The sequence below is a fragment of the Podarcis filfolensis genome (assembly GCF_964270895.1).
Source record: "Podarcis filfolensis genome assembly, chromosome: 8".
NCBI classification, from domain to species: Eukaryota; Metazoa; Chordata; class Lepidosauria; order Squamata; family Lacertidae; genus Podarcis; species Podarcis filfolensis.
This window is the reverse complement of record NC_139611.1, coordinates 15,288,277-15,307,445: the sequence shown is the minus strand read 5'-3', so window position 1 is coordinate 15,307,445 and position 19,169 is coordinate 15,288,277. Positions and strand designations below refer to the sequence as shown.

Here is a 19,169-nt window from a genome sequence, read left to right as displayed (position 1 = left end):
CCCCACCCCAGCTGCAGCCGAACTCCCACCAGCCTCAGCAGGCACGGCCAGTGATGATGGAAGTTGTACAGAAAGATCTCAAGGACCAACAATTCTGTGACTCTTAACAAAATCCCATTAACTCTTCCCACAAAAGCAGGTGCTACTGCTGAGGCCTTGAATGCTGATGGGACTAGGTTTTTTAGTAACTGGGGAGAGGGGAAGAGGCCCAATTAATTTCTAGGCCCACCCCCCAAGAAGAAACATGATTTAGAGCCACAATTTGGGCGCCGAGGTGATGACGAGCGGTTGGAAATGTTTCACTGGAGACGCCGGCTGATGTTAGGGCCTGGCAAGATCGTAATAAGCAAAGCACCCTGATCGTACGGAAAAGAGAGGGGGCTTATCTCAAAAGCTCACCCACCCACCCAGCCCTTAAGAAAACGATACTTAAATTTTATTTGAGTCCGTTTACTATACAAAGAGGTTAACGGTTCTCTACAGACAACTTTGGTCTTTCTGCGCTCAGCCAATTAAAACGCCGCGAAGAGACCCCATTGATGGGCTCAGGAGTCGGGGCAGGTGACCAAAACCACCTGACCAGGCAAGGAGGAAAGAGGTGTGGGCATTCCGTGGAGGTGGGGGGCAAGGGGGAGTGAGGCAAGGGAAAAGGGGGGGGCAGAGAAAACATATCCAACTATGCCTGCTCCCACCACACCCGATGCCAATCCCCATGCCCCCTTGAAAGGCAGAGCGTCAAACCATTGTGCCTGGTCCTGCCAAACTAGATGGCAACCACTTTAAAGGGAGATACGTTGTCAGTTATAAATACAGCGTTTTCGGGGTGGGGGGGGTGTTAAAAAGGAAGCAGGCAGGCGCCTGAAGGCTCTACATTAATGCTCCACATGTTGGAGAGACGAGTTCAAGCAATGGGCCAACAGCGAAGCCTGAACTAGGTGGATGGGGGCGGGGGTTGTTTGGAAGTGGGGTCCTGCGGTTGGGTGCAAACCCAGAGTCCTTTCATTTTTTTAAATACATAATTGGAAGGAATGTTTAGTTGGCAGGCTGGAGGCCGCAAGGCAAGCGGGGACCACGTCAGGCCGCCCGCCCGCCAGAGACGATCTGCTAGGTGGATGAGGTTTCCGGGGTTTTCCATCCCGCCGGGGTATCCGAGGCCAGAGGTGGATCTGCATCGGGGTTCTCACACGGCGCTCAGAGCCTGGTGGGGAGGAAAAGGAAAATGAGGATAATCAACAGGATGGGGCGACCCTCATTCGGGGCTTTCCATGGCCGCATCCACAACACTGTGATGCCACTTTAAGCAGCCATGGCTCCCCCCAAAATAATTCCTGGAACTGTAGTTTGTTAAGGGCCCTGGGAGTTGATAGGAGACCCCCTGTTCCCCTCGAGGAATTACGGTTCCCAGAGTTTCACAACCAATCCTTCTTCAAAGGAAACTCTGGGAATTGTAGCTCTGAGAGGGGAATAAAGGTAAAGGTAAAGGGACCCCTGACCATTAGGTCCAGTTGTGGCCGACTCTGGGGTCGCGGCGCTCATCTCGCTTTATTGGCCGAGGGAGCCGGCGTACAGCTTCCGGGTCATGTGGCCAGCATGACTAAGCCGCTTCTGGAGAACCAGAGCAGCGCACGGAAACGCCGCTTACCTTCCCACCGGAGCGGTACCTATTTATCTACTTGCACTTTTGTGCTTTTGAACTGCTAGATTGGCAGGAGCAGGGACCGAGCAAGGGGAGCTCACCCTGTCGTGGGGATTCGAACCGCCGACCTTCTGATCGGCAAGTCCTAGGCTCTGTGGTTTAACCCACAGCGCCACCTGTGTTCCTGGGAGGGGAATAGCGGTCTCCTAAAACTCTCAGCATCCTTAACGAACTACAGATCCCAGAATGCTTTGGGGCGGGGGGTGGGAAAATGTGACTACTTAAAAGTGGTATCACAGTGCAGTAATTTTTAGGTCTTGCCTTCTTTCTGTGATGGCAAGTAGTCTTAAAACTGTTTCTAATATTGCGTTTTAATGTTGGAATCCGCCCTGAGACCTTGGGTGAATGACAATTAGTATCATTATTAACGGTAATAATTTAAATGTCAGAAGGAGAAGGGGACAACAGAGGACGAGGTAGTTGGACAGTGTTCTCGAAGCTACGAACATGGGTTTGACCAAACTGCGGGAGGCAGTGGAAGACAGGAGTGCCTGGCGTGCTCTGGTCCATGGGGTCACGAAGAGTCAGACATGACTAAACGACTAAACAACAACATATTTAAATGCATGGTGTGATTGTGGCTTTTCTTGAAGAAATGGAGACAGCAATCCTTCTGAATACCTTTTGCTCCCCCCCCCCCCCATCCCGGCTTAGGAAAAGAAAACTTCACTTTGCAAGGACAGCATCTCAGCCCCGGTGGTTTACCTTTCGTGCAAATTCAGGGAGGACAAAGGCTGCCCGGTGGACATCCGAGTTGTAATACTTAAGATTCATTGCTTCCACTTCCTTCTGGGACAACTGTTGGACAGGGTCCCTGAAATTAGTGTTCTGCAGGAAGAATAAAAATCGGATTTATTTGCAGGCACATTCCTGTTTGCGTCCACAAGGGGGCAGAAATGGGGGGTGGGGCCTTACTGATGCATAAGTATCGTAATCCCCGCATCAATGGCGTGTTGCCTGTATTGCACCCACCCTACTCTTTCTTGCCAAAGGAGCTCAAGGTTCTCCATCTCCCCGTTTTATCCTTATTTATTGCATTTATAGCCCAAGGAGCTCAAGGCAGCGTACATGAATCTCCTCCACCCCCTTCACAACGACCCTGTGAGGTAGGAGAGGCCGAGAGGCAGTGGCCCAGGAAAGAGGTGTGGATTGGAGAGAGTCACGACAGCCAGACAGAAGTCCCTGGGGGGCCGCACGCAACCCAAATTTACAGTGGTACCTTGGTTCTCAAACGCCTTGGTACTCAAACAACTTGGAACCAAAAACTGCAAACCCGGAAGTAAGCGTTCCAGTTTGCGAACATTTTTCGGAAGCCGAACGTGCTCCGTTTTGAGTGTTACGCTTCCAATTTAAGTGCCACGCTTATGTTTTGAGTGATATGCTGTGGTCTGCCTGTTTTTGGTATTCATTTTGTGTTTTTGTTTTTGCGGCTCTTTTCGTTTTGTTTTTGTGACTGTGTGGAACCCAGTTCAGCTACTGATTGATTGCTTGTGTGACTGCAGTACATTGTTTATTGTTTTCATTTTATGGATCGATGGTCTCGTCAGATAGTAAAATTCATGTTAAATTGCTGTTTTAGGGGTTCTTTTTAAAAGTCTGGAACGGATTAATCCGTTCTGCATTACTTTCTATGGGAAAGCACGCATTGCTTTTGGAATGCTTTGGTTTTGGAACGGACTTCCGGAACGGATTATGTTTGGGAACCAAGGTGCCACTGTACTTAGAGCGGGCCCAGTGACATTGATGGACCAGACTGATTCACGCCCGTAAGTTTCAATGCTCTGCAAAGGGCTTGCTCCGGCATGCAAGCCTCTGCTCCCCAAGCCCTGATTGACGGAAAGAAGCGGCAATATCCCTTACTGAATTCTTGCTGCAGAGCATGAAGCCGATCTGTCCGCTGGGGTAGGTCGGGATGGTGCAGTAGGCGTACTCGACCACAGGGAACAGTGACTTGCAGAACTGGCGCATCTCCTTAATGAGGTCCAGGTGCAGCCACTGGCATTCGCCTGGCAGAGAGACAAATGTGGAGAGGAGTGTTATCAAAGCCTTCCTGGGTAGCTGGGGGAAAGAAGAGCTGGTATTTGGTTAGCCAAGAATCTGCGGCCCTTCCACCTCCCAGGCACTAGGGGGCAGGCTTCCAAAGAACTAGATCTGAGCTGGACAACCCAGAAACCTGAAAGGGAGTTCCACTGCACGTGTGTCACCACTGAGAAGGCCCTACACTATTTTTTTGGCTGTTGCAGTAACCCTGATACGCTGTGTTAAATGCAGCATGGTATTTCAATTTGTACTTTTATACCTTGCCTCATTTCTTACATATTGCATTTTTGCTGCGTATGTATGTATGTATGTATGTATGCATTTGGTTGGTTTTCAGATTAAAATTTTAATGTCACATATCCAACATACAACATAAAAACAAGATTCCAAAGAATCTCCCCTTTGTGGGTCCTGTTGTTAAACATTTCCTCCTGCATCTTCTACAACAATCCAAATCTTTTACCTCTCCATTGTGTCCAAAATTCACCATTAAACTACAAGTGTTATTCCAACCCTACTAACGATTTTAACTGTATACAATGGTTTTCAAGATAAATTATAAATTTCCCCCATTACTTATTAAAATTGATGTGTTAGTTTGAACTGCAATAGAATGAAAAATAATACAGGAAGAAATACAAACCCAATTAAAACCCACTATGGGTATTTACTGTGGGCGTGCTGCAGACCACCTGAATGAAGCTCATGGACCTACCTGAGCAGGGGGACCCCTGATCTAGGGGGCACCAAGCTTTCCATCCCTGCTTTTTTTTTTAAAAAAAAAGGAGGGGTGGGGGGAAACCCAACACTTCAGAAATGTGCTCAGTGCCTCCAACTGGTCATCAGCACACAGGCTATTTCGGCTGTCCCTCACCTTGGCAGCAGAGAATGCCGTCTTCCCGCAGAGCTGTCTTCATCAGCTGGTAGTAGGATTCTTTGAAGAGGCTTTCTGCAGGACCTGGAGGGGAAGGAACAGCACCAGGGAGGGTTCAGTATGAAAATACCTGGGAGGTATTTCTGGGATCGCTTGGATCACACCCTGCAAATCTGCATTCATCCATTTATATTCACCCTATCTGCAAACCACACCTTTGAGGGCCAACCTCCCACCTAACAAAGTAAAAGAGCATTTATCCGACGCTAATCCCACCTAGCAGTTCGAAAGCACGTCAAGGTGCAGGTAGATAAATAGGTGGGAAGGTAAACGGCGTTTCCAATGCGCTGCTCTGGTTTCACCAGAAGTGGCTTAGTCATGCTGGCCACATGACCTGGAAGCTGTACACCAGCTCCCTCGGCCAGTAAAGCGAGATGAGCACCGCAAACCCAGAGTTGCCCATGACTGGACCTAATGGTCAGGGGTCCCTTTGCCTTTACCTTTAATCAGAGTGTCTGAATTTGCTCCTCCTCTTCTCTTTTTCTTTTGAGCCAAAAGGTTCAAAGTGTTTAAAAGCATTTACATACAGTGGTACCTCTGGTTACGTACTTAATTTGTTCTGGAGGTCCGTTCTTAACCTGAAACTGTTCTTAACCTGAAGCAGAACTTTAACTAATGGGGCCTCCTGCTGCTGCCATGCCGCCGGAGCACAATTTCTGTTCTCATCCTGAAGCAAAGTCCTTAAGCCGAGGTATTATTTCTGGGTTAGTGGAGTCTGTAACATGAAGCGTATGTAACCTGAAGTGTATGTAACCTGAGGTACCACTGTACTGCTTAATATTGCCAAAAAAACAAAAACCACCTGAAAGATAACAGGGGCAGCGACAGGGGCAGTTCCCCACAAGTATCCAAACAATCAATCAAATCCATTTATTGTGAGGACCATGCCTGTGCACAAACATCAAAAGTTAAAAATATTAAAATTCATTACATACTATGCCAACAAAACCTTCTTCCCACAGAATAGAAAAGGAGGGAAAACGAGCAACGAGTTAAACAGACGATGAAGGGGTCTTTACATTGTCGTCCATAAATCTTTCCCTGGCTTTCATGGCCTTCATCACAAAAACCGCTACCACATGGGTAATGCGTGGGTTTGCATCAACTAACAAAAATTTTACTCTATCTTCAGGACTGGTTATAGAATTGGGTATAATTTGCAGCAATGCGTCTCTAAAGCCCGAGTAAATGGGGCAATAGAGGAGGTAATGTGTAAGATCCTCTTTAATTTTCATAAGGCAAGGACATAAACGGTGTTCTACTGGGGTTTTTGTGTATCTACCGGTCAAATAAGCAGTTGGCAATGTTTGGAACCGTGCCATAGTAAAAGCTCTCCGAAGGGTGGGATCAGTGATCTCCACCAAGTAGTTGGCACAGATTTTGACTGCTTTTACTCGAGGGAACCAGTAGGAAAACCCAGAGTTTTTTATCTTAGTGGAGTCCAAAAAGGCGTCTTTTTCAAAGATCCATTCCCGAACTTTATCAGGGCTCCACAATTTGAGAGTATTAAACTCAGGTAGGTTGTATCTTGATAAAATGTCTAGTAGATTTTTATGCCAAGTGGTATTATTTTGTAATGATACAAAGGCTTGTTTAGCCAATAAGGTGTTCGGGGCATCTATGAGGTTGGTGAAAAAACGCAGGAATCTTAAGTGGGCCCTGGCAGACACAGAGGGTAATCCTACTTCCACTCTTAGGAAAGCTGCCGGAGTGCTCTGAGGGAGGCCTAGAATTCTTCTGAGATAAAAATTTTGGAAGATTTCAAGCCTTTCTAGCAGCTTCTGATTCCATCCCCAGAGTTCTACTCCGTATAACATCTGGGGAATCACTTTTCCAACAAAAGTTTTTAGTGCCGGGGTCACCAGTTGCCCTCCCCTCGAATAAAAAAAGCTGAGCAGAGCACCAATTGTCCTACGTGCTAGAAGGGCTACAGTCTTGAAGTGGGCAAGCCAGCTAGATGTAGCTTGGAAAGTGATACCAAGATATTTAAAGAGAAGACATTGGTCAATTTTGTGTTCATCTAAAGACCATCTGAATGTGTGGCGAGCTCTAGTAAATACCACAATTTTTGTTTTATCATAATTTATCTTTAGAGAGTTTTGGGAACAATAAGCTACGAGCCCCTCCAGCATGCTATGTAGGCCCCTTCGAGTGAGTGCCATGACCGCCATGTCATCAGCATATAGCAGTATATTCAGGTGTTTGCCTTCCAGGGCAGCAGCTGATGACTTATACTTTGCCATATGTTGAACAATGTCGTTTATATAAAAATTAAAGAGGAACGGCGCTAACAAACAGCCCTGTTTAACCCCTTTCCCCAGTGGCAGTGGGTCAGTATAGTTGCCTGACATCCCAGTTCTAATTTTAACTGTGATGTCTGTATGTAACTCTCTAAGTATTTTGAAAAGTCGTCTATCTATATCTGTGTCATATAGTTTTTGCCATAATTTGTCCCTACAGATTGAGTCAAAAGCGGATGTAAGATCTACAAAAGCCACAAAAAGTTTGCTCTTATGTGTCTTTGTATACTTATCTATCATTGTCTGTAATACCAAACAATGGCCTATTGTACTATGGCCCTTTCTAAACCCTGCCTGTTCCGGATTAAGCAAGTTAGAGTGGTCAGCCCAGTCAACCAATTTATTTAACAGGTGACGAGTATAAAGTTTATACACAATGTCCAGGAGACTTATGGGGCGATAGTTTGAGGGATCTTGGGGGTCGCCCTTCTTATAGATGGGGGCTACCAGGCTCAGTTTCCAATTTTCTGGGATTTTGCATGTATCATTTATTACCGTAAAAAGTTGGGCCAAAAAAGCAGCCCACCACTGGGCATTTAGTTTAAGCACCTCAGGAGGAATCATATCTTCACCGGGAGCTTTGCCATTCTTGAGTGTTTTAATTAGCTGTAAACATTCTAATTCGGTAACAGGATCCCAGCCCATTAATAGATCGTTTTTAAGAGGAGGAAACTGGCTCGGTTTAGGGTTGGGGTTAGGGTTAGGGTTATATAGCCGGGAAAAATGTTGGTACCATAAGTTAGGTGAAATACTGTTGGTTACAGTTATCCCTTTGGGTGAAATTCCCTGAGCAATTATTTCCCAGAACTTTTTGTCGTCCCGCAATTTGATCGCCTTGTCGAGTGCCTCCCACTGTTCCTTTCTATAGAGGGATTTCTTAAGTTTTAGAGTATTTTTATAATGAGAGCGCCACCTGTGCAGGTTTTCCACTGAGGACAGGGTCCCTTCCTGTTTTACCTTATTTTGTAGTTTCCTGAGCAAAGATCTTAGATTCCTACAGTCTTTATCGAACCAGGCCCTCAAATTATTTTGTTGTTTGGGAGGGTTGGGGTTCGTGAGTAGTGGGAAGAGCGACTCTGAGACCTGCTGAAATGTTAGAAAGGGGTCAGAATTAGATAAAATACACTGGTCTCTCAAGGCCAGTAATTCTGATGAATGCAGGTGTAGTTTGATTTTGAATTCCAGGTCGCTGTTCCATTTACGCCTGCGAAGGGCCAGAGTTGGAGGTGGGTCTGCACAGTGATTGCGGTATTGCGGATCCTCCAAACCACGGGGAATTAGTGAAATTGATATAGGGAGGTGATCACTCTCAGTTCTGTTAAAAGTCCTAAAGCCCTGTGACCTCTCCAAGAGTTTTGGGGAGACCAGGATATAATCAATAACGCTCATACCTCTAGGCCCAAGGAAAGAAAAGAAACCCCCTGACCTGTCCATATGGGTACCATGCAAATTATACAGATTATGTTTGAAGGCAGTCTCCATTAATGTAATGCCTGCCTTATTCAAGACCTTATCATCAGAGGACCAGGGAATAAACCAATCTGCCTCTGGCAGCAACTGAGATTTAGAGCAGTACGTATTAATATCGTTTCCTATCCTGGCGTTGAAATCACCTGCCAGCAGGATATCCATGCCAGGGAATTCTAGTTCAGCCTTTTCCAAACATAGCTCTAAATCTTCCCAGGTTTGTAACGACTGGGAAGGGGTGCCTATAGGAGGGATATATATATTAAAGCAAAGGAAATCTCCTCCTTCACTGCTAGAAATAAGTAGGATTTGTAGATTGTTACTCTTCACCCACTGCTGTTGCCGGACCTTGCACTTTAGCTTGGTGGAAACAAAAGTGACTAAGCCACCACTAGGTCGGCCTCGAAAATTTGGTTTTATCGCAGGGGTAGCAAAAGCTTCGTATCCCTGTAGAGAAGGGACATGGAGATCTAGACACCATGTCTCCTGTAGGCATATAATCTGAAATTTTGTGAGGAAATCCAGAAGGTCGACATCACCCTGCTTAGATAGCCATCCTGCCACATTCCAAGATAGGATGTGGAAATAGGATGATGGTGGAAATAGTGGCAGTCAATCTCTTTTCCGGTGGTTTGAGGCTCCTGAGTTAGGCTCCTCCTCCTTCTGCCCTGCTTGGTGGTTCCAGGTTTGAGGTCGCTGGTCCCAAGGTAGGTGTGATGGCTTTAACTGAGGGGCCAATTGGTTGATTTGGCCCAGAGGGTCTTCGATGACACCATTACAAATATCATGATGGTCAGCTGATGTATCATGATGTTCAGCTGGTTTATGCAGAGCAAGGGCTTTGCCGACCCATATAGGCTGTACAGGTAGCAGGTCAACAGCTGAGTCTTGTGTCAGTACTGCTAGCGGGTCAAAATTTGACAAATGCTGTGGATCTTGATTACGTATCGGACTTAAAATAATGGAAGCCTCCAATTCCGGCATCAAGGCATATGAGGACGAGAGCATTTCAAACTGGTCTGGCTTGGGTAGTCCAATACCAGGCTCATTACACGTAGAGACCAGGGTATCAAGCGGGGGGTGTAGAAAATCAATTAGGTCATTTGCGGGCAGGCTTGCCACTCCCTGAGGGGTAATGTGTCCCGGCTCCATTCCCCCGACTATTTGTTCTTTATGGCGCACAGGCCCAGCATCAGCACAGACAGCACCTATCCTGGTACATAGCGGTGTGCGGGTCAGGTTGGTGAATACCCTTGTGAAATAGATGTACCATTTTCTTGTACGGTTTCTTAGTCCTAAAATCTTTGCAACACAGTGGGCAGATCTAAAGTTAATAACCATACGTCTCATATAAGGTCCAGAAGGCAGCCATAAGATGTCCACTATATCTACGGGGCATAGTGTCTGCCCCAGCAGTTGGGTCAGGGAATTTGCAACCGAATGTTTATCCACCCATTTGTTGTGATTCAAGGGGTGGTTTCAAACCAGTACTGCAAGTTTGCTGTTCTGGAGTTGCAGACTTGAGTTTTGTACTTGGTTGGGCAGGCATCTCACTTGTTTTTGTGCAAGGTTAACCTGCACAGTTGGGCAGAGGTGAGCGGGGTTTGCAATATTGTTAAGCTGAGGAAGTGAGGGGGGGCAACTGAACAAGCCAAAGACTTTTCCAAGCTTCTTTTCAATCCCATCCAGCCTTTTATATAAGTTGGTGATGGTATGTGTTATCAACTCAGTCTGGCAGATTAGCAGTTCCAGTGCCTCTCGGTCTTTGTTTAACTGGACTGGTGGCTGGGATAATTCAGGTGAAGTTTTTTGCAGGGACTCAAAAGTCTGCTCCATCTGTTCCTTCATACGCAGGTTCGAGGCTAATTGTAGGCCGTCCACAGTACCGGCAGGCTCCTCATGAGTAGTACTGGGAGCTAGGGCCTCATAACTGTTTGCTGTAGGGAAGTTTCTACAGATCTCATTTAGGTCATTGTCAGGCAGGAAATCCCTGATATTTGTCTGTTTTTTGGCCGTGCTCGTAGCTTCATTGGAATGCTGCCTGCAGCGTTTCTTCCCTCTCATGTCGGCAAGAAAAATAGGGAGAGGATTTCTCAAAATCGCAGGGTCAGGGCAGGTTTTGCTGTTAATGAGCCCTACTCCCTTTAACAGTCTTTATCTGCCGCGTTTATCTTTATCTGCCGCGATTTCTTGCAGATTTATGGGAGAAGTAGAAATAATCTGAACCATAAACCATAAAACTTCTAAAATAAACGCCTTAAGGCATCTTAGGGCCCTTAGAACCCGCCAAAGCAGATAGTAAAAACAAAGCTTTACCGAGCATAGAGCAAGGCTGCCGTTCACATCGCCAAACAAACCCGTGTTGCAAAGAGAACGTCAACAATGTCTAGGCAACACGATGACCATATATACATACGTAATAGACAATCTTTCAGAGACTTTGAAACTAAATATTTCATTTTGAACTTGTTATGGTTTGTAGGAATTCTATGAAGATTGTCTATTACGTATGTATATGGTCATCGTGTTGACTAGCTGTCCCACGAAGGATTCAGGGATTTTTGGAACTGGCAGAGAAAGCTTTCCCGCAGACCGCAGTGATTTGCTGGGTGCATAAGGCGGTCTCTCATGTCACCTGCTCCTGAGCTGTATAAGGTCTTCCAACACCTTGAAACTGACCTGGAAGTGGACTGGCCGATGGTGCTAATCCCAAAAGTCATTTGCCCCCACAAGCCACTTAGGTGTGCGACCTGTACAAGCTGCAGCCTCCAGGTCAACCCCAAGAGCCCCAGCTGGTACACAAGATTCACGATCCAATCACAGTCACTGGTCAAGATCCCCGACGCCCTCTGCACTCACCCATGGGGTCGGAAGAGTCTGTGATTATCACATCAAAAGCCTCCTGGTTCTGCTTCATGAATTCGAAGCCGTCTCCAACATGCAAGGTGAGTTTCGGGCTGGAATATCCCACGGCCATTCCTGGAAGGTACTTCTTAGATGCTTGGATCACATCCTGCCCCCCCAAAAAGAGAAAGAGAAAGTTTTGTCTATTTACTCGCCCAATTGATAAACCACACGTTTACCGTATTTTTTGATCTATAAGACCCACCCGACCATAAGACGCACCTAGTTTTAGAGGAGAACAAGACAAAAAATGTTCTCTCCCTCTCTGCTCAGCGCCTCTCCACAGCAAAGTTTTTCTTCCCGCTTCGCTGAAGGGGCGCTGTGCAGCTTTCCCTCTCTGCACTGTGCCTCTTCAGCGGGAGGAGCACTCTGCTGCGCTCAGGAAGCTTCGGGCAACTATCCCTGAAGCCAGGAGAGCAAAAGGGATCGATCCCTCTTGCTCTCCTGGCTTCAGCGAAAGCTGCGCAGCCTGCATTCGCTCCATAAGACGCACACACATTTCCCCTTACTTTTTAGGAGGGGGAAAGTGTGTCTTATAGAGCGAAAAATACGGTAGATGGCAAACCTCCCATCAACTCATAGGTGTACAGTAAGAAAAATGAACAAAAGCATGCATAGTAAATTAATAAACGTGCCCGAGTTTGCTTTCTTCTTCCTCCTTCCCTATCCCCTTTTCCTTTTGTGCTAAGACTCCAAGCTGAGATTCTATGAGCTTGGGTTGGATGAAGAACAGGATTTTAGGCAGGGAAATTGCTTTAAATAAATAACAGTAATAAATCACTAAAACCACTGGAATAAATCAATCACTGGAAACCACACTTGGGTCCTGTCCGCACAATACATTCTAGGCCGCATCATACCACTTTAAACAGTCACGGCTTCCCCCAAAGAATCCTGGGAACTGTAGTTTGTGAAAGGTGCAGAGAGTTGTTAGGAGACCCCTATTCGGATCGGAGAGCCAAATCAGAACCACGGGGAACAGAGAGGGAGGTTTCGGGGATGCTCGGGAGAATCCAGAAGCACGTAGAGAAGTTTGGGGATTTAAAGAAATCCCAAACGAAAGTGGTTCAGCTTATCTCCTCCCATTGAGGCAATGTGCCTTGTATCTCCAAGGAATGTCGGCTGTAGAAGTAACCAGCCCTGGGATGGGGAGGAAAGGCTCAGCTGGCCTGCTTTGCATTTTTGGAGGAACTCTGAACACAAACGCTCCTGTCTGGGACTGCACTGCGGCAATTTTATTATTAGTATTTAGACATACATACAGTGGTACCTCGGGTTAAGAACTTAATTCATTCTGGAGGTCTGTTCTTAACCTGAAACTGTTCTTAACCTGAGGTACCACTTTAGCTAATGGGGCCTCCCGCTGCCGCCGTGCGATTTCTGTTCTCATCTTGAAGCAAAGTTCTTAACCCGAGGCAGTATTTCTGGGTTAGCAGAGTCTGTAACCTGAAGCGCCTGTAACCTGAGGCGTCTGTAACCCAAGGTACCACTGTACATATATACATACAGAATAATGTACATACACTTACAGACAAAAAAAAAAAGGCAAAGGAAAAAGAAAAATGCATAAAATAGGTAAACATCCATGTGACTTCCCCCCACCAGCACTTGTCATCTTTATTACTTTAAAGTTCTTGTTTGCATTGCAATTCATGTGTCTCTACCTTACTTATCTTATTAAACTGTGATTTTTTTCTAGGTCAACTTTACAACTCAGTCTAAACATATCAGCATGCTATCTTCAGAGCAGTGTTTACTCATATATTCTTCAAACCATATCCACTGTAACCTTAATTTCTGATTTGCACTGCAGCATTTTGTTGCAGCTGCTACCTGTGCAAACCTGCCAGCCCACCCCCCCCACCCCGATTTTCAAGGCCCTGGCAAGATTTCATTAGCATGATGCAAAATGCATTTTTCTCTCTCTGCCTCATCTTGCAAAACCCCGCATAAAACTTCCAAAGTTGGGTGGAGGAGGATGTAGTACCCGCCCGCACCCCTTCTTTGAGTTCAGTCGGTAGAGCATGAATGAGACTCTTAAATCTCAGGGTCGAGGGGCTGAGCCCCACGCTGGGCAAAAAGATTCCTGCCCTGCAGGTGGTTTGACAAGATAAGCTGCATAGTTTCCTTCACTCCTACAAGTCTATAATTCTTCACAACTAGAGGACAAGGAAGTAAGTCTTTAATAAGGAAGGTGGTTAAGAAATCATAGCCCCGGGGAAAGGATAGGTTGATAATTGCTTTTATCCTGTCTAAGAGCTCCGAAATGTACCAGGCAACAAGACAGCCAACGCCCTCGGAGCTTGGGCAAGAGGAAAGAAATTAGGATACTAACACAGAAACTTTGGCTTGCAGCCAGCGAAGCCCTAGGCCAATTGAAATTTATGAGCCAAAGTTAGTCATCTTCATTTATTTATTTCAGCGGGTCTACTGGCTCCATGGGAAGGTGGTGGACTCTCCCCCTTCCTTGGAGGTTTTTAAGCAGAGGCTGGGTGGCCATCTGTCATGGATGCTCTAGCAGTGATTCCTGCATTGCAGAGGGTTGGACTAGATGACCATCAGGGTCCCTTCCAATGCTACAATTCTATCAAACCTAACCTTGGCTCTCACCCATTGTGAGCTCTTGAGGTCAAATCCTTCTAAATTTTCTGTTACTGGTTTCCCATCACCCCACCCCACTGCCGGAGGACCGCTTGGAAACTCCCAGGGGTCTTGGCGGACCACTGGCCACCAATTTACTGGTCAACCAAACAGACCCCCTTCTTGTAGAAATCATAAATGTGTCGCTGGAGATGCTATGCAATTTTAAATTGCATGTTGTGGACTGCAGGCTAGGGATCACAGCTTGGGGGAATCCCATTTGACAGGCAACGATCCATAAGCAGAACTAACTTTATTACCTCGTCAATTTCGCACTGTATTACGGACTCCACGGAGGGGTGCTTGACCACTTCCCGCAAGACTCCTCCATCGCCGCCCCCGATGATGAGCACCTGTGTAGTGGAGACGGCACTGTTACTTTGTTCTGACAACGCCCACCCATTCATCCCCCTAGACGAGGGCCATGTTCCCTTTCGGGGGCCACATGCCAGTAGCAAAAGTGGGTGGAGCAACAAGTGCGAATTTTACCTTTGGACAGTAGGCTAGTTTCCCCACTCCACTCACACGCCCCTCTCTGCCCTCCATCCAAACAAGCAAGAAGCATAGTCACGGTCCAAGGACAAGGACATATTCCAGCTAGGCAAAAACATGGAAGGAGGGTGCAAAGCAGAGAGGGTGTGTGATCAGAGATTCTTTAGTTGAGATTCCTGCATTGCAGGGGGTTGGAGCAGGGTCCCTTCCAACTCTACAATTCTATGAATCTAGGATCCCCACCCCTGACCAACTACAACTTTCCTTCTGTCAAGTTACATGGTCATTAATCTAAGCAATTGAACCTGCCCTCACCGCTTTCTGTACTTTACAATAGTCTACTTCTTTACTTCTTAAGTTAGATTACCCACCACCCACTCTCAAAGAACGACCCAAAGCAACTTACAGTTGAACTATGAATCAATGTAACCATAGGACACGGGAGGCACTGTGGTCTAAACCACTGAGCCTCTTGGGCTTGCCGATCAGAAGGTTGGTGGTTCAAATCCCCAAAATGGGGTGAGCTCTTGTTGCTCTGTCCCAGCTCCTGCCAATCTAGCAGTTCGAAAGCACGCCAGTGCAAATAAATAGGTACCAGTCCGGCGGGAAGGTAAATGGCGTTTCTGTGCGTTCTGGTTTCCTTCATGGTGTTCCGTTGCACCAGAAGCGGTTTAGTCCTGCTGGCCACATGACCGGGAAAGCTGACTGTGGACAAACGCCGGCTCCCTCAGCCTGAAAGCGAGATGAGCGCCGCTACCCCATAGTCGCCTTTGACTGGGCTTAACTGTCCAGGGGTCCTTTACCTTTTACCTTTACGTGTAACCCTAACAGCTAATGGCAGCCCAATAAAAATTAACAAAGGGTTGGATCCAGTGCTAGCCCTGTGCACAGCAGACTCACTGAAGTCAATGGACATGACTAAATTGGGCCCATTAATTTCAGCAGGTCTGCTCCCCAGTAGGACTTAGTTGGAGACAGCCCAAAGAATCAAATGTGGCAAAATATGCAGGTAACCCCCCCAAAAAACGGGTGCTGGCCTAGAGGAGCTGACGCAGCAACGTTCTTCATAGGATCATGTCCAGAGATGGATCCCCCAGGACGACAGGACGAGGCTTACCTTCTGTGGGTTTGGGTGACTGCACAAGGGAAGGTTTGCGATCATTTCCTGGTACGAAAACTCATCCCTCTCTGTGCACTGGATGACGCCATCAAGAACCAAGACGTTCCCGTATGTTTTGCTAGAGAAAGAAGACAGCAGGGGAAATGATGGGTCTGAACAGCAGGGCAAAGGTGTACGGTCTCCAGAATCTGCCCCTTTAAGTCCCTGAACACCAACGTTGCAGAGCTCCAGGGACAACATCTGGATTGCCACAAGTTCCGCATCCCTGAAGTAGGCCATCAGTTGCCTTCACTGTCCCTAAGGTGCATTTAATGCAAGGACAGGGACCTCTGGCCGTGTTGGCTGAGGCTGGTGAGAACTGGGAATCTAACAACCTATAGAAGCGCAAAGGGTCCCTGTTCCTGAACTAGGCCATCACTTGCCTTTCCTGTCCCAAGTTAAAAGGTAAAGGGACCCCTGACCATTAGGTCCAGTTGTGACCGACTCTGGGGTTGAGGCGCTCATCTCGCTTTATTGGCCAAGGGAGCCAGCGTACAGCTTCCGGGTCATGTGGCCAGCATGACTAAGCCGCTTCTGGAGAACCAGAGCAGCACAGAAACACCGTTTACCTTTCCGCCGGAGCGGTACCTATTTATCTACTTGCACTTTGACGTGCTTTTGAACTGCTAGGTTGGCAGGAGCTGGGACCGAGCAACAGGAGCTCACCCCGTCGCGGGGATTCGAACCGCCGACCTTCTGATCGGCAAGTCCTAGGCTCTGTGGTTTAACCCACAGCGCCACCCACGTCCCAAGTTACCTCCATCATAAATCTGACCATCACTTGCCTTCACTGCCCCTAAGCTACCTTTAAGGCAAGGACAGGGACTGCTGTCTGGGGCTTGTGAGAACTTGAACAACGTATAGGGATGCAAAGGGCCCCTGTTCCTGAACCAGATTGCCACTCGCCTTCACTGCCCCTAGCTACCCCCAAAATAACTCTGCCTTTTTAAAAAAAAAATCAGAGGCAGATGAAGATACAGCCCTCCAGATGTTGAACTACAGATCCCATCATCCCTAACAGCTGGCTAGAGCCCAGTAGCACCTGCCTTGCATACAAAGGGCCCCAAAGGGCTCCAAGTAGGGCTGGGGAAGACTCCTGCCTCTGAATCCCAACAGTGCTGCTGCCTGTCAGTGCAGGCAACGCTGGCCTAGATGGACCAGTTGCCAAATTCCAAGGCAGCACCTGCTGCCACCAGCCAGGAAGGAGTCACCTTGAGTGAGAGGGAGAGCTTAGAGCAGCGTTTCTCAAACCTGGGTCTCCATCTACAACTCCCGTCATCCTTGCTGTGGCAGGACCAGTGATGAGGGATGATGGCAGTTGCAGTCCAACAACAGCTGCGGACCAGAGTTTGAGAAACACAGGTGGAGGGTGTCCCACTGAGACCCAGGTTCAAATGCCCCACTTGGCCACAAAAGCTCGTGGGGTTGTTACAGGGAGTCAAACAATGAGATCTTTTTCTGGGGGTGCTTGGATGGGTGGGAAGACTCCTTGGACAAAAAGGTGGGCTGTATGAACGCCACCAAAGGGCAGCCCCGCCCTGTGCTTTTGACAGGATCGGGGCAGTGCACCCGTGCACGCCATCTTCACGTGCTCAGTACCCGCATCCTGGCCTTTCTCCCGCACCTTACCTCCTGAAGACCAGGATCTCCTGGAAGGGCGACCGCTGGTGATGCAGGACCTCCTGGACTTGCAGAGAGAGGGCCTGCCCGGGCCAGAGGCTGCACGTCTCGCGGAACCAGCCCTCTTGGATGACGGCTGCTGGGGCTGCCGCCTCCTCCTCCGCCTCCCCTCCCGCTGCTGCTGCCCTCCTTCCTCCTCCTTCTCTTCCTCCCAGGCCAAGCTCCATGGCCGGCCGAACTGGGCAAGGCGAAGCGGCTGCCCCTCCGCTCCGCCTCGCCTCTGCAAGCACAGGCCACCTGTGCACGCCTCAGCCGAACCGGCGCAGCGGCGGCTTCAAGGGAGGCGCGCCCGAGCGCGCCGCCGACCAATGAGGAGCCGCGTCTGCGGGGCCGGCGGAGGCAGCGCCGGCCTCTGGTTGGCTGCGGGCGGAGAGGGTTCGACGGGGCGGCGAGGCGAGCGAGCAGGGTAGGGTGCGCTCGCGGGGCGGGCGGGCCACGTGGGGCGCTGGGCGTTCCTTGCGCGTGAGAGCGAGATAGAGACGTCGCGGAGCAGCTGCGGTAGGGAGGGCGATGCGCGCTCCTGATTGGCTGGAAGGAGGGGAAGGCTGAAGCCTCTCTCCACGTGGCTCTTCAGCAAGGGCAAGTGAGGCCACGTTGCATCTTCAATCCAAGTGCACGGGGTGGCTTTTGGTTTTTTCTTTTGCATTGGAGCAAGTCCACTGAACTCGGCGGGCTTCTTCAAAGGTTCTTTAAGTGCCATGCATAGCCTGATATTCTCAGTCGAATATAAAAGCTTAAGAGAAAAGCAATGACAAACCTAGACAGCATCTTAATAAGCAGAGACATCACCTTGCCATCAAAGGTCCGTATAGTAAAAGCTATGGTTTTCCCAGTAGTGATATATGGAAGTGAAAGCTGGACCATAAAGAAGGCTGATCGCCGAAGAATTGATACTTTGGAATTATGGTGCCGGAGGAGACTCCTGAGAGTCCCATGGACTGCAAGATGATCAAACCTATCCATTCTGAAGGAAATCAGCCCTGAGTGCTCACTGGAAGGACAGATCCTGAAGCTGAGGCTCCAATACTTTGGCCACCTCATGAGAGAAGAAGACTCCCTGGAAAAGACCCTGATCTTGGGAAAGATGGAGGGCACAAGGAGAAGGGGACGACAGAGGACGAGATAGTTGGACAGTGTTCTCGAAGTTATGAACATGAGTTTGACCAAGCTGTGGGAGGCAGTGGAAGACAGGAGTGCCTGGCGTGCTCTGGTCCATGGGGTCCTGAGGAGTCAGACACGACCAAATGACTAAACAACAAAATATGAAAGATAGAGTGTCCTATGTAGGATTCTACAGAAATAAGCACGCACATAGGTGAATATTAAGCCACTCCCATTAAGCCCCTCTTTCCACCACTGCTGTGATATTGGGGGTGCAGGTTACACAGCTCTGACTATGCCCATCCATTTCTTGAATGGGTTCCAAGGTCAGCCCGGTAGAGTCAGTTGAGATGGGCTGCAGTGGGGGCTTGCTTCATGATAACATAGTCTAGAAGAATTAAGAGCCTCAGATGTGTGGGTTGTATAATAGTTGATGGAGGGTCCGATGGAGTTTGACCAAACTGCGAGAGGCAGTGGAAGACAGAAGTGCTCTGGTCCGTGGGGTCACGAAGAGTCGGACACAACTAAACGACTAAACAACATAAAAGCTTAAAGTTGGGGTCGGGGAAGCACATTGCCTATTTTGTTGGCATCTGTCTCAAGAAACAATGGAGTGTGCCTTTCAGGGGTTAAGACAAACCTCTGTGATAGACAGCACCAAAGTGACTGTTTGAGTGCAAGGGTTGCCAGAAGATAATAACAATAATAATTTATTATTTGTAAGATTGGGTCAATCTCTTAGGGACTCCACTCTGG

At 48.1% G+C, this 19,169-nt stretch overlaps 1 protein-coding gene across 1 annotated transcript; it reads right to left on the bottom strand.

Moving 5' to 3' along the window:
* Positions 1 to 434: 434 nt before the first annotated feature.
* Positions 435 to 17,593, bottom strand: SRM (spermidine synthase). Its single transcript, XM_083628939.1, has 8 exons — positions 17,262 to 17,593; positions 15,591 to 15,711; positions 14,242 to 14,334; positions 11,297 to 11,450; positions 4,611 to 4,694; positions 3,557 to 3,702; positions 2,402 to 2,524; positions 435 to 1,198 (listed from the first exon to the last, which is right to left on the bottom strand). Exons 1-8 carry the CDS (start codon positions 17,477 to 17,479, stop codon positions 1,181 to 1,183), a joined length of 957 nt encoding a protein of 318 aa, XP_083485065.1. The 5' UTR covers positions 17,480 to 17,593; the 3' UTR covers positions 435 to 1,180.
* Between the last annotated feature and the right edge of the window lie 1,576 nt (positions 17,594 to 19,169).